This window comes from Bubalus kerabau, chromosome 22 (genome assembly GCF_029407905.1).
Source record: "Bubalus kerabau isolate K-KA32 ecotype Philippines breed swamp buffalo chromosome 22, PCC_UOA_SB_1v2, whole genome shotgun sequence".
In the NCBI taxonomy this organism is placed as follows: domain Eukaryota; kingdom Metazoa; phylum Chordata; class Mammalia; order Artiodactyla; family Bovidae; genus Bubalus; species Bubalus kerabau.
The window spans coordinates 20,530,818-20,545,164 of NC_073645.1; the positions used below are offsets into that span (position 1 = coordinate 20,530,818).

Here is a 14,347-nt window from a genome sequence, read left to right on the forward strand (position 1 = left end):
CAGGGCAGAACCTTCATTAGGTAAAAGACGTTCATACCTTCCGTAGAGCAGAGCATAGAAGCCAAGGGAGAGAACAGAGAGGGGTGAGAGCAGAAACACTACAGGAGCTCCTGGGGAAGGGCTTGTGAAAGGTTAAGCAGTTTGGACCTTAGAAGACAAGTGGGAACCACAGAGGGTATTTAGTAAGGGAGCGAGATATTTGGGCTTATAATTTAGAATCCCAGGCTGACCAGAGAAGAATGTTTCTCAGAGGATGAACAGAAGAGCAGGATCCAGTAGAAAGCATGAGCACAGGCTGACTGCATGCTGAAACCGACCAACTGAAATCGACCTGCGGCCTTTTTCTTGAGTTTTAACTGTCAACTTACTCGTCATCATGTCTTCTTCTTCCAGCTGGTTGATTCCAAAGAGGTGCAGCCCACTTGCAGGAATATTGTTCTTCAGGGACTCCGTTAGCAGTTTATCAAGGGTCTCCGTGTTGTAGGGCACAATTTTAAAGGCCTAAATACAAAAGTGAAGACGGTCAGATCTTAAATCCAGCTATCTCCCACCCTTTTCATACTGTTACATCTTTTTGCCTTAATTGATGCTTTCAAACTGTGGTGCTGGAGAAGACTCTTGAGAGTCCCTTGGACAACAAGGAGATCAAATCAGTCAGTCCTAAAGGGAATCAACCCTGAATATTCATTGAAAGGACTGATGCTGAAGCTGGAACTCCAATACTTTGGCCACTTGATGCGAAGAGCCAACTCATTGGAAAAGACCGGGATGCTGGGAAAGATTGAGGTCAGGAGAAGAAGGGGATGACAGAGGATGAGATGGTTGGATGGCATCACCGACTCAATGGACATGGGTTTGAGCAAGTTCTGGGAGATGGTGAAGGACAGGGAAGTCTGGCATGCCACAGTCCAACTGAGCAACTGATCAACAACAACAATCTCCCACCCAACAGATTTCAGATTGTGAACTGTGAGCAGAAACTACAGGCACAGAAAACCCTGGGGTCCTTTCATCGTCCTTACCTGACACATGAACTCCACAGGATTTGCAGCATTGGACAATAAATTCCCAATTTCCTCCATGTCAGTATAATAGCTGATAATGGTGTCACACACCACTAAGTCCCCGGAATATATCTTCAGAGAAACATTCCCAGATGAAAGGTCTGGATGGAAGAAAAGATACTATAAAACTGTGTGTGTGTGTTTTTTTTTAAGAGTACAGGGGAAAGTGTTCCTGGATTACTTAAACGGTAAAGAAATGAACTGGGGACTGGAAGAAAGGGTTTGGAGGTGAACTGCAGGGTTGGGAAGTGAGGGACAGAGCAGAAGAAGCGGTGAGCAGACCGACACCAGGAGAGCTCTGTGTCAGAGGGATCATCTGCACTGGGTCTGCAATTTAACTTTTCGAAGATTTTCATCTGCTTTACTCACTACTGCAGGCCCCGAGTCAATAGACAGGAAGAAGAGCTGAATTGAAAGCACTTTATATAAAGGCCAGTGGTCACCAGAGGCAGGGGAGATGCTGGCCAGTGGTCACCTAGGCAGGGGGGATGCTGGCGGTGGGACTCCGCACTTCCGCCCATCGCACCAGTAGAACTGATTCACTTGCTGGGCTGCCGTCATTACTGTGTGCTCTCCCTGAGTGCTCTCTCTTCTACACCACAGGAAGGGGTTTTGAGGGGGAAAGAAAAAATTAAAAATGCACCAACCACAAAGATTCGATTCACAAAAGAGGAAATGTGACAAGTAGAGAACATGGAAAAATATTTAACCTCGCTAGTAATCAAAGAAAGGCAAATTAAAACAATGGACTACTTTTTAGAAACATATTAAATTAGCAAACATATTCAAAGTGACAAGGCCTGTTTTGGTGATGAGATAGCAGATAAACTTGGCAGTAGTAATATTCCATTAAGCAACTAAGCATCATCTTTCAGGACCCTTAAAAACGCCCAGTGTTTGAGGAATTCCATCTCGAGGACACTACACCAAACACAAAACCTGCATGCATAAAGATGCACAATACATCATCATTTAAAGTAACAAGAAGACAATAAGAAATTAAAAGTGACATAAATAGGCAATAATGAGGAAATGAAAATTAAAAGATATTTCTATTCAGCTGAGTATTATATATCTTTAAAAATTATGGTTTTAAGATACAGGTTCAATTCAAGGGACTAGTTTTATAAATTACGGCACATCTACACCTTGGATTACCTTGCAACCATTAAGCATCATTTTGTCAAAAGAATATTTATTAACATGGGAAAATATTCACAGTGTATTTTCAAGTAACGAAAGTTGGTTGCAAGACAGTTTTGTACACAGATGTGGGAAAACACAGAAACCAGTGATTTCCTTTGGGGGCATATGGGTAATTTTCCACCTACTTTCTTCTATGGTTACTGTATTCTCCAGGTTTTCTATATTGAGCACACATTACTTTTGTAATAGAAAAAAAAATTATAAAATTGAGAGTTTCAAAGTCCATGTAATAGTACAGTGGTAAAAGGATGGAGACAGGATAAATTAAAGTTACATAAAGAAAACCAGAATATAAGGTAATAGATACTATTGGAACAACTATGTTTTTAAAAATTAGGAACAAAGGCAAAGAAGACCTAGTGGTAGGGTATCAGATGACTTTATCCCTACTTTTCCTATTTTTCTCTAATTTTAAAAAATGTTAATACATTAACTTTGTAAACATTGTACTATATCCATTTCCTCCCCATCACACATGTATGCTTCTACAATTTCTTCTTCCTTTCAAGAGAATATGACAACCAATCCAAATCTTGGTTGTCACTTTTCTCAATGACTGATAAAGACAGCTGTCAATAAGGTAAGGAAAAAAGGGGCCTCTTCACAAGAGGCCTCATTTCTGGAGGTCAATCGGGCTACTTACTGGGAGCTTTCACGGAAACAGTGTACTCATTCTCCAGCTTGGCTTCCACCCTTATCGAGGGAGAATCCTCACGAGAAAATTCGGCTTCTGTTGTCACCTTCTCATCCAACTTACATCTCACGATGACGTAGACAGTGGTTTCGGCCTGGAATGGGAGACCAGTCATTGTTCCTTCTCCCCGGTTTTTGGAGCCCCAGCTCTCCCCAGTGAAGCTGCTCCAGGCAGGGTGGGGTCTGCAGTCCATTGCCAGGCAGTGACTGCTTGCCACAGGTCCCAAAAGACCAGTTACAAAGCCCAAGAGTGAACATTTATAACCCTTAATAGCAATTTGATCATCTTATGTCTGTCAAACCTAATAATAATTTTAAAACCTGGGGCTGGTATTTTATATGTCTGTTTATTTACTTTTTCATAGCATTTCTTTTTTGTTGTACATTATAAAAGTATTGGTCCATGGCATAATTGGAAACTTGAAAGAACAACATTTTTAAAAAGTTCTTCACCACAGATAGTTTGAGAAGCAGTATTCTAGATCAGGGCCTTTTCCGGTGAGTCAGTTCTTCGTATCAAGTAGCCAAAGTATTGGAGTTTCAGCTTCAGCATCAGTCCTTCCAAAGAATATTCAGGACTGATTTCCTTTAGGATGGACTGGTTGGATCTCCCTGCAGTCCAAGGGATGCTCAAGAATTTTCCCCAACACCACAGTTCAAAAGCATCAATTTTTCGGCACTCAGCTTTCTTTATAGTCCAACTCTCACATCCATACACAATTACTGGAAAAGACCCTGATGCTGGGAAAGATTGAAGCTGGGAGGAGAGGGGATGACAGAGGATGAGATGGTTTGATGGCATTGCCAACATGATGGACATGCATTTGAACAAACTCTGGGAGTTGGTGATGGACAGGGAAGCCTGGCGTGCTCCAGTCCATGGGGTGGCAAAGACTCAGACACGACTGAGCAACTTAACTGAACTGATTCTAGATCAGCCTTGGTATCCAAAGTGAGGCCAAGGGATCAGCAGCATTGGTATCTGTGGAAGCTTGTTAGAAACTCAGAATCTCAAGCCCTGCCTGGACCCACCAGACACCACACCGGAGTCTGCATTTTACCAAGACCTCTGGGTGACTCAGCCTTACAGAGCAAGATGCACTGATTTACAGAAGACTTCTTGAGTTTTTTAATTTATGCTCTTCTCAGATGGATAAAGATGGAGAGGCTCTATACAGTCAGCAAAAACAAGACCAGAAGCTGACTGTGGCTCAGATCATGAACCCCTTATTGCCAAATTCAGACTGAAATTGAAGAAAGTAGGGAAAACCATTAGACCATTCAGGTATGACCTAAATCAAATCCCTTATGATTATACAGTGGAAGTGAGAAATAGATTTAAGGGACTAGATTTGATAGACAGAGTGCCTGATGAACTATGGACAGAGGTTCGTGACATTGTACAGGAGACAGGGATCAAGACCAACCCCATGGAAAAGAAATGCAAAAAAGCAAAATGGCTGTCTGAGGAGGCCATACAAATAGCTGTGAAAAGAAGAGAAGCAAAAAGCAAAGGAGAAAAGGAAAGATATAAGCATCTGAATGCAGAGTTCCAAAGAATAACAAGGAGAGATAAAAATCCTTCCTCAGCAATCAATGCAAAGAATAGAGGAAAACAACAGAATGGGAAAGACTAGAGATCTCTTCAAGAAAATTAGAGATACCAAGGGAACATTTCACGCAAAGATGGGCTCAATAAAGGACAGAAATGGTATGGACCTAACAGAAGCAGAAGATATTAAGAAGAGGTGGCAAGAATACACAGAAGAGCTGTACAAAAAAGATCTTCACAACCCAGATAATCACGATGGTGTGATCACTCACATACAGCCAGACATGCTGGAATGTGAAGTCAAGTGGGCCTTAGAAAGCATCACTACGAACAAAGCTAGTGGAGGTGATGGAATTCCAGTTGAGCTATTTCAAATCCTGGAAGATGATGCTGTGAAAGTGCTGCACTCAATATGCCAGCAAATTTGGAAAACTCAGCAGTGGCCACAGGACTGGAAAAGGTCAGTTTTCATTCCTATCCCAAAGAAAGGTTATGCCAAAGAATGCCCAAACTACCACACAATTGCACTCATCTCACACGCTAGTAAAGTGATGCTCAAAATTCTCCAAGCCAGGCTTCAGCAATACGTGAACCGTGAACTTCCAGATGTTCAAGCTGGTTTTAGAAAAGGCAGAGGAACCAGAAATCAAATTGCCAACATCTGCTGGATCATCAAAAAAGCAAGAGAGTTCCAGAAAAACATCTATTTCTGCTTTATTGACTATGCCAAAGCCTTTGACTGTGTGGCTCACAATAAACTGTGGAAAATTCTGAAAGAGATGGGAATACCAGACCACCTGACCTGCCTCTTGAGAAACCTGTATGCAGGTCAGGAAGCAACAGTTAGAACTGGACATGGAACAACAGACTGGTTCCAAATAGGAAAAGGAGTATGTCAAGGCTGTATATTGTCACCCTGCTTATTTAACTTATATGCAGAGTACATCATGAGAAACGCTGGGCTCAAAGAAGCACAAGCTAGAATCAAGATTGCCAGGAAAGTGAAAGAGGAGAGTGAAAAATTTGGCTTAAAGCTCAACATTCAGAAAACGAAGATCATGGCATCTAGTCCCATCACTTCGTGGGAAATAGATGGGGAAACAGTGGAAACAGTGTCAGACTTTATTCTTTGGGGCTCCACAATCACTGCAGATGGTGATTGCAGCCATGAAATTAAAAGACGCTTACTCCTTGGAAGGAAAGTTATGACCAACCTAGACAGCATATTCAAAAGCAGAGACATTACTTTGCCAACAAAGGTCCATCTAGTCAAGGCTATGGTTTTTCGAGTGGTCATGTATGGATGTGAGGGTTGGACTATAAAGAAAGCTGAGCGCTGAAGAATTGATGCTTTTGAACTGTGGTGTTGGAGAAGACTCTTGAGAGTCCCTTGGACTGTAAGGAGACCCAACCAGTCCATTCTAAAGGAGATCAGGGTGTTCACTGGAGGGACTGATGCTAAAGCTGAAGCTCCAGTATTTTGGCCACCTCATGCGAAGAGTTGACTCATTGGAAAAGACTCTGATGCCGGGAGAGATTGAGGGCAGGAGGAGAAGGGGACGACAGAGGATGAGATGGCTGGATGGCATCGATGACTCAATGGACGTGAGTTTGAGTGAACTCCGGGAGTTGGTGATGGACAGGGAGGCCTGGAGTGCTGTGATTCATGGGGTCGCAAAAAGTCGGACATGACTGAGCGACTGAACTGAACAGATGGACAAAAATAACTGATTGGAGGATTAATTTTCCCAAGGCATTGAGCAACCTGAGTGCAGTTTTATATTGTTTTGAGATCTCTTGTCAAACCTGCCAAATGGAATTATCTATTTTACTGTGATGGTTATGCTGGTTAAGTTCTTAGGACATTGAACTAGAAAGGACAGGCTGTCCAAATAATAGGCGAAAAGGAGAAATTTCTCACCATAGATATTCCCCAGATGTTGATTGTAAAATTCGGCTATCAAGCCTTTAGAATAGGCCTTTGTAATGAGGGCCACTCTTGATTCCAGAGCAAGTGGGAAGGGGCTGTGGTCCTGGCTCACAGAAGCTGCTGAGGGTGAATGTGAGTGTGTTTGTGGTGGACCTGTTTCCCACTGTGGGTCTAGCCCTGTCCAACCTGCTCCTTCTCCCAAGGAGGCGGGGGAGCCACTGAAAATGAGTGTGTCTCCCCATTGACAGTCATGAGCCAATGCCAGCCCAGCTGCCCCAGGATCCAGAGACCTGGAGCAGGCAGCAGAGAGAATCCTGGGTCAGTGGGAGCCAGCACAAAAGAAGGAGCCAAAGCCTGGAAAATCAGGGAGGTATGGATGTGGCATTATCCTTTAGTTCCAAACCCTCCTCACAGTCTCCAGTCTGATGTCAGGATGAGAGGGGCGTGGGGAAGGCAGGAAAGAGTATAGGGAGACTAGAAACTGCATGCCCACCACAAAGCCCGGCTGGTCAGGAAAAGGAGTGAAGTGGGTACAAAGAAAAGGGACTAATGAGAACCAGGGATGCATCTAATGGCCCGGCTGCTCATCTCAGACCTGGTTATTACCAGAATCTGGTCCAAAGGGAGCTGGAAACAGATTTTCATGCCTAATTCTTAAAACACTGAGCAGCTCAAACCAAATACATCTATGAGTTCAATCGAGTCCAAAGAAGCAGCTTGCAACCCCCATGGAGGGCGTCCTTGCCCAATGCCTTGTGGTCTCAGACTGCACAGAAAGCCACTCACAAGTGCAGAGAAGCTAAGACTTCCCATTTCCACGGCTCTTCCGCCCTCTTGCCTCCAGGAGCCCGCAGTGGCAAACCTAGCACAGGCTCCTACCCACAAGAAAGCACTTCACTGCTCTGAACCAATATTACACATTTTTTTAATCAGAAAAGGAAAGATAATGAAAAACTATCAATACTGTGGTAGTATTCAAATGACAGCGGCTCACCAGTTGGTTATCACATTCAAATCATCTCTTCACGTGGGTCCCACCCCTGAATGTTAGTCACCTTATGCTCAGGCATTACGGAGAAGGCAATGGCACCCCACTCCAGTACTCTGGCCTGGAAAATCCCATGGATGGAGGAGCCTGGTAGGCTGCAGTCCACGGGGCTGCGAAGAGTCGAACACAACTGAGCGACTTCACTTTCACTTTTCACTTTCATGCATTGAAGAAGGAAATGGCAACCCACTCCAGTATTCTTGCCTGGAGAGTCCCAGGGACGGGGGAGCCTGGTGGGCTGCTGTCTATGGGGTCGCACAGAGTCAGACACGACTGAAGCGACTTAGCAGCAGCAGCAGCAGCTCAGGCATTAAGCTGAGTTTACCACTTATCACTTCCTTTTGCAAGTGATACTGGCCAGCAAGTTTCAGCCATCAAGCTCTGATGCACTTTTGGGCCATACAAGGAGCCAGCTGACAGAGAAGCAAGCTGTCAAAATGCTCAACACTGGGCTGGAAGGACCAGACCCAGGCTTCTAACTCCAGGGTTGGCATATAGTATATTGTAATGTTCATGTCTGCTGGTCTTCAACACATTCTAAGTTTTTGTCTCATGAACTTAATGTCTTGGATTGATGACACATACATTCCTGGGCTCTTCTCCCTTTGACTTAAAGGAGTGAGGAATGTCCAGGGCCCAGGCAGTGGGGGTCCCAGGGTGGCTAATGTATATGGAAGCCCTACAAGAAAGCTGGGATTACACAAAGATGTGACAAGAGAACACCGTTCCCTTTACTACATCCACTGAAAAGCCCCGAAGCTCGTGCTCCGACATCCACCCAGCACCCCCAGAGGTGCCTACCCCACAGCGGATGCGCTCCGGCTGCACCACCATCAGGTTCCCAGGCGGAGTCTCCGGCGGCGGCAGGCTCTGCTGCTTTGAGTAGGGAAGGACCTTCTCGTCCTCAGTCTCGGTGTCAGTGACTGAGTCGCAGCCAGAATCTACGGCACAGAGAACAAGCTGAATGGAAAGAAAAGGAAGCAGAGCTGGGCATGTCCCACCCTCGTTAAAACCCCAAATGTTACCAAATAGGAAATGGCTCCAAATGTCAAACAAATACAGGCTGAAGGGAGTGACTCAGGAAATCATGAGAGAGGACCTCCTGGGGAAAAGTCAACCCCCATGGAGGCCACGAGGATAGGGTGACAGCAGGAAGATGATGGTGGAGAGAAAGGCCAAGACGTCTGGGACGGGCTGCTGTCTGAGGCTGGCAGGTCTGGTCGCAAACAACCAACTTCTGCAGGTGTTACCTCTTCTTGCAGGGCCGGCTTTGGTGACTGTGAGGAAAGAGGCCCCTTCTCCTCAAGGGGAGGGGTGTCAAGAATAGGCTGTCCCCTTAAAGGCCGTCTTTTGAACATCAGGTAAATTCTGTGCTTTCCAGGAAGTCATTATTCCTCAAGGTCATGGCTAGCCAGCCTACTCCCTCCAGGGCAGTGGTAAAAGGCAATCACTTTCAACCAACCTTAGAGTGTCACTGGGTCCCAAATCAGTATCACAGCCAACACCCCTGCCATGGGAAGACGGGCGCGAGCTCGGGTTTGGAGCAGGTGAGTAGGGGTATGCAGATAGAGCATGGCATGGAATGAGATGATGCTGAGATGGGGGTAGATGCACCCTACCAGAGCGCTAAAGCAGGGACTCTTAACCAGGGCTCAACAACTGATGGGGTGCCTGTGTGCGAGATTCTCTGTGTGTCTGTGTGTGTGCATGTGTGTGTGTGTTTGCCTAAACTTCCCTGGAGATAGTCCAGAGCTTCATCAGATCCTCAAAGAGGAACAAAATGGTTAAGAACGGCTGCGAGGAACAGGAAGGTCCATCTAGTCCCTTCCTCAGGCTTGTTCTTCTCCATTTCTAAACCACCGACAGAGCCAGCCAACTGTGCTAGGTGCTGCGAGAACACGAGCGTGAACCAAACACCCATCCTGCCTTCAGAGAGCCCATCTTCTAGAAGGGCTGGAGAGAGGTTAATTTGGCTGATTCCAGCAGGCTGGCCTCCCATGGAAGGACATCCATCCTGGGAGAAAGCTGGGATGGCAGATCAGGCCAGCCAATATGTCCCCAAAGAAAGCTGTAACACAGGCTTGCTCTCTAGATCCCAGGTCATGCCAGGGGAGGGCTGTTCTCCCACCACCATGATGGCTGAGGTGCCAGAGCAGGTGTGGGGGACCAATCACCACCTTGTCCCAGGGCTATAACTGTGAGGCAAGGGTTTCTGGAACCTGCCCAGGCCAGGGGAGGGCCCAAGGCCTCCCAGATATGCAACTTAAAAGCTCCATAGCCTTGGGCAGGGGTCTGGTCCTGGAGCCTGACGTGGGTTCTGACAGATGTCTACATACAGGTCCAGCATGTGATGGACAGTGAGGCAGGTACTCCCGCCGTTGGTCCCTCTCTGTGATCTCACCCAAGACGCACTAGTCCAGAAGGCGGGGCTGAGTGCAGCCTGGTCTCTGACCTTGTTAGCACAATGGGAATCCAGGCAGAAGTTAGTGCTGAGCCCTAAGGAGACAGATACTGTTCTTCACTCTGTGCCAGAGCCATAATCACCTCTATCTCTCCTTTCCTTTCAGGCCTACTGACTCCCCTCTCACTCAGTGCTAATGACCAATGCCCCTTGACCCCTTCACAAAGGCTAAGTGCAGTAGTCTTTCCACCTCCGTGCCATCCGAGCCAAATTAACGGAAGGTTGACATTTTCTCTGCCGGATCTGCCTTTCTCCACAACATTTTCTCCTTGAAAGTAAAAAGTGAAAGTTGCTCAGTTGTGTCTGACTCTTTGCAACCCCATGAACTATATGATCCATGGAATTCTCGAGGCCAGAGTACTGGAGTGGGTAGCCTTTCCCTTCTCCACAGGATCTTCCCAACCCAGGGAGGGATCGAACCCAGGTCTCCTGTATTGCAGGCAGATTCTTTACCAGCTGAGCCACAAGGGAAGCACAAGAATACTGGCATGGGTGGCCTAGCCCTGCTCCAGCGGATCTTCCTGACCCAGAAATTGAACTGGGGTCTCCTGCATTGCAGGCAGATTCTTTACCAACTGAACTATGAGGGAAGCCCTTCTCCTTGACCAGTCACTATTAAAATGGCCAGGGCCCATCCCCATGAACAGAGCTACACATGCTACCCAGGCACAGTCCCACCCACCACGGAACTTGTGAAAGAAAGAGCTAAAAAATCAGGGGCAATTAATATTCTTCCTGTACATAACTATGTAACACCACATCAAGCTTTAGTTTTGTATCATCCGATGCCTAAACGTCAGTTTTTCATTTCTATGGTTCTTCCTGGATGAGAAAATAACCTCATTGACTTACAACATTCATCAGTCACTTAAAATGGCAAGAAACTCCCTGGATCTACTTATGGACCTAGAATTGTTTATATACTACCCTGAGTGGGTACCAACTTTTGCCAACAACCTATTCCAATTTATCGTACAGATATAATTGCCTTAGGATAGACTCATAGTACGGTCTATTGCTTCAAAAAAGAAAATCTCTTCATTTCCCCCAAATTACTGACCTAGTTAGTTGGCTAGCCAAAGAATTAAGGCTTTAAAAAATACAATCAAGAAAAGAATAGAGAAATAGAAATAAGCCAAACAAGATAGAGATGATAACAAATATGGAGAAAACTTTATAAACATACGGATGTGAAAACTTGTTGCTAATAGTTTTTTTTTAATTTCAATACAATTTTTACAGAGAATATATAAACTATCAAAAATGTTTCAAAATAAGTAGAAAATTTGACTAAAACAATAATCACAAATTTTTCTGACTTTCAAATAAAATGTAAAGTCAGGCCACACACCCTCCCTGCGCTGAATTTTAAATTATAGTTGCCACAGTGTTTCCTATCTAGAAAAATTCCATTTATATAGGTTTTCTGTCTCCTACTAAAGTTTACAAAAACAATAAAGGATAGTCTTATTTTATATTAAATGTATAAAAAAACTTAACAGAGCAATTAAATACAATAGACAACTCCCAAACCAAGTTTCATTCTCACAAAAACTTAATATGAGACAATCCCTTGCACTTTCTTTCCAACCCCACCCCTGCAGGAGGGCTCCCACAAAGAAGGGCGGCGAGAAGAAAAAGGGCTGACCTGCCATCAACGGAGTGACCAAAGAATACACTATCAACATTCACAAGCTCATCCTTGGAGCGGGTTCCAAGAAGTGTGCCCCTCGGGCACTCAGAGAAATCTAGAAAGTTGCCATGAAGGAGATGGGAGCCCTAGGCGTGCACATTGACACAAGGCTCAACCGCCCTGTCTGGGCCAGCAGAATAAGGAATGCCCTGAACCCTATTTGTGCGCACTTGTCAGAAAACATTCACCAAACAAACCATACGTTGGTTACCTATGTGCCTGTCGCAGCTTTCAAATATCTACAGTTAATGTGGATGAAAATTAACTGCTAATTGTCCAAAAGTTATTGAACCGCCAAAAAAATCAAAAACAAAAACACCTAAATATGTGATAAAGAAAGCAGTAAAAGTCAGTACAGAATAAAGAAAATGGTTGGTGAAAAGGATGACTCAGCAGGTGGTGCTGAAAAAATTTAGCTATATGGGATGGACATAGAGGGACAGAGAGACTGTTTAGAATCTTAAGTCTTATTCACTCCAAAAGAAAATTTAGATGGATTATAGACGGAAATGAACAATAAAACAAATTTTTAAAAGATATATCAAAACGCGGGCAAAAATTGTATCATTGTTTTGAGAAAAGACTTGTTTATCTTAAAAACAACTGTAAAATACAATTGAAACAAGCAATAGCATTGATGACATTAATTTAAAACTTAGGTAAACAAATTTAATTAAAAATAAAAGTGTAATGCTTTAGCAGCATTAGTCGTAATAGTCAAAGGTGGAAACAACCCAAATTACCCATTCTTTGATGAATGGATTGACAAATTATTCACCACAGAAAAGAATAATAAAATACTAATACATGTTACAACATAGATGAATGTTGAAAACATTATGCTAAAAGAAGCCAGCCACAAAGATCACATATTACATGATTTCAAACATACGATATGTCCAGAATCATCACATCTATAAAAAGAGAAAATAGATTAGTAATTGCCTAGGGCTGGGGACTCTTGGAAAGGGGTGGGGAGGTTGGGAGATAACAGCTAAAGGGTGTGAAGTTTCTTTTTGAGGTGATGAAAATATTTTAGAATTGATCATAGTGACAGTTGAACTGGTCTGTGAAGATACCAAGAAGATCACAGAATTGTATACTATAAATGGGTAAATTGTTTGCTATGTGAATTATATATCAATAAAGCTGTTACCAAAAATTCAATGGCAAACCACAAACTGGTTGAAAATTTGAAATAAATAGGCCAAGGGGACGATCTCCTTAATATATGAAGAGATCATAGAAATCTCTTTAAAAATACCCAAAGCCAAATAAGTAGATGATCCACAAAGGAAGAAACAAAACTTACCTCCCCATTCAGAAAAATTAAATCATTCATTATCACTAATCATCATGGAAATGCAAATAAAAATAATATACTGTTATTTCACCTTTTTCCAATTAGGAAATAGTCAAAGGTCAGGTAGGACAGGTACTCGTACTGGTTGGTGAAGAAAGTATAAACTGGCACACTCTTTCTGGAAAGCCATGTGACCATATACAGAGAGAGAGAGCAAGTCTTTACAATGTTCGTGTCTTTGGCCACACAATTCTACTTCTAGAAATCTCTCTTAAGGTAGGAAAATAAATGTTCAAAATGTAGACAAAGATAATGAACCAAGATGTCTGCTAAATCATTCTTTGCATTTCTGAGAAACAAAGAACAACCTGTCTGATAAAAGAATATTAAAAGTATATTTCACTTTAAATATTATTTTAAGTAAAAGTTTACGACATGTTAAGCAAAAAAAGCAGAGTGTAAAATCATACATCTCAGAGTATAAGATACCAGTTAAATAAAGGAAAGTGCATTTTAAAAGGTCGGAAGAGGACTGCCCCAGTGGTACAGGGGGTGGGAATCTGCCTGCCATTGCAGGGGACGCAGATTCAATCCCTGGTCCAGGAAGATTGATCCTCTGTCCATGGGATTTTCCAGGCAAGAGTACTGGTGTAGGTTGCCATTTCCTTCTCCAGGGGATCTTCCTGACCCAGGGAACGAACCCTGGTTTCCTGCGTTGTAGGCAGACGCTTTTTACCGTCTGACACACCAGGGAAGCCCTCCAACTGGGATGGTGTGCCCCAACTACTGAGTCTGGCTGCAACGACTGAAGCCTGCATCTTGCGGAGCCTATGCTCTGCAGCAGGAGAAGCCGCCGCAATGATAAGCCCGCACGCTGCAACCAGAGAGTAGCCTCTGCTCTCTGCAACTAGAGAAAGCTCTCACACAGCAACAAAGACCCAGCGCAACCAAAAATTGAAAAAGAAAAAAAAAGTCAGAAGAAAAAAAAAAAATGTGTGGATACTGTGGCTGATTCGTGCCAACGTATGACAAAAACCACCACAATAATTTAAAGTAATTAGCCTCCACTTAAAAAATTAATTTTTTTAAAAAAGAAAATGTGTAGATAAACTGTGTGTGATCCTTCCCTCCATCTTTTCTACCTTCCAACCATTCATACATTTTCATATTCTCCACAGTGAGAAAGCACTTTGATAATGGGGAGAGGTGAAGATGGGCACAGAGAAAAATAGCAGCTAAGTCTTTTGACTAATCACTTCATCAGCTTGGCATCATTTATGATGAGATTGGTCTTAGTAGTACAGCACGTGGCAGATATTCTCCAGTATTCAGGTCGGCCCTAGAAACAACTCCTTCTAGTAGGTCTGTTCATTTAGTCAGCCGAAATGAACAAGCTG

The 14,347-nt window shown here is 43.7% G+C and overlaps 1 protein-coding gene across 1 annotated transcript in view; it reads right to left on the minus strand.

Annotated features, from left to right (window-relative positions):
* PIK3AP1 (phosphoinositide-3-kinase adaptor protein 1) overlaps positions 1-14,347 on the minus strand; it is a 123,195-nt gene that overhangs the window by 55,665 nt on the left and 53,183 nt on the right. The window contains exons 3-6 of the mRNA XM_055560118.1: positions 8,295-8,434; positions 2,914-3,058; positions 1,023-1,165; positions 369-501 (exon numbers count right to left, since the gene is read on the minus strand). Of these exons, the coding sequence (XP_055416093.1) occupies positions 369-501; positions 1,023-1,165; positions 2,914-3,058; positions 8,295-8,434 (561 nt within the window). The remainder of the gene's footprint in view (positions 1-368; positions 502-1,022; positions 1,166-2,913; positions 3,059-8,294; positions 8,435-14,347) is intronic.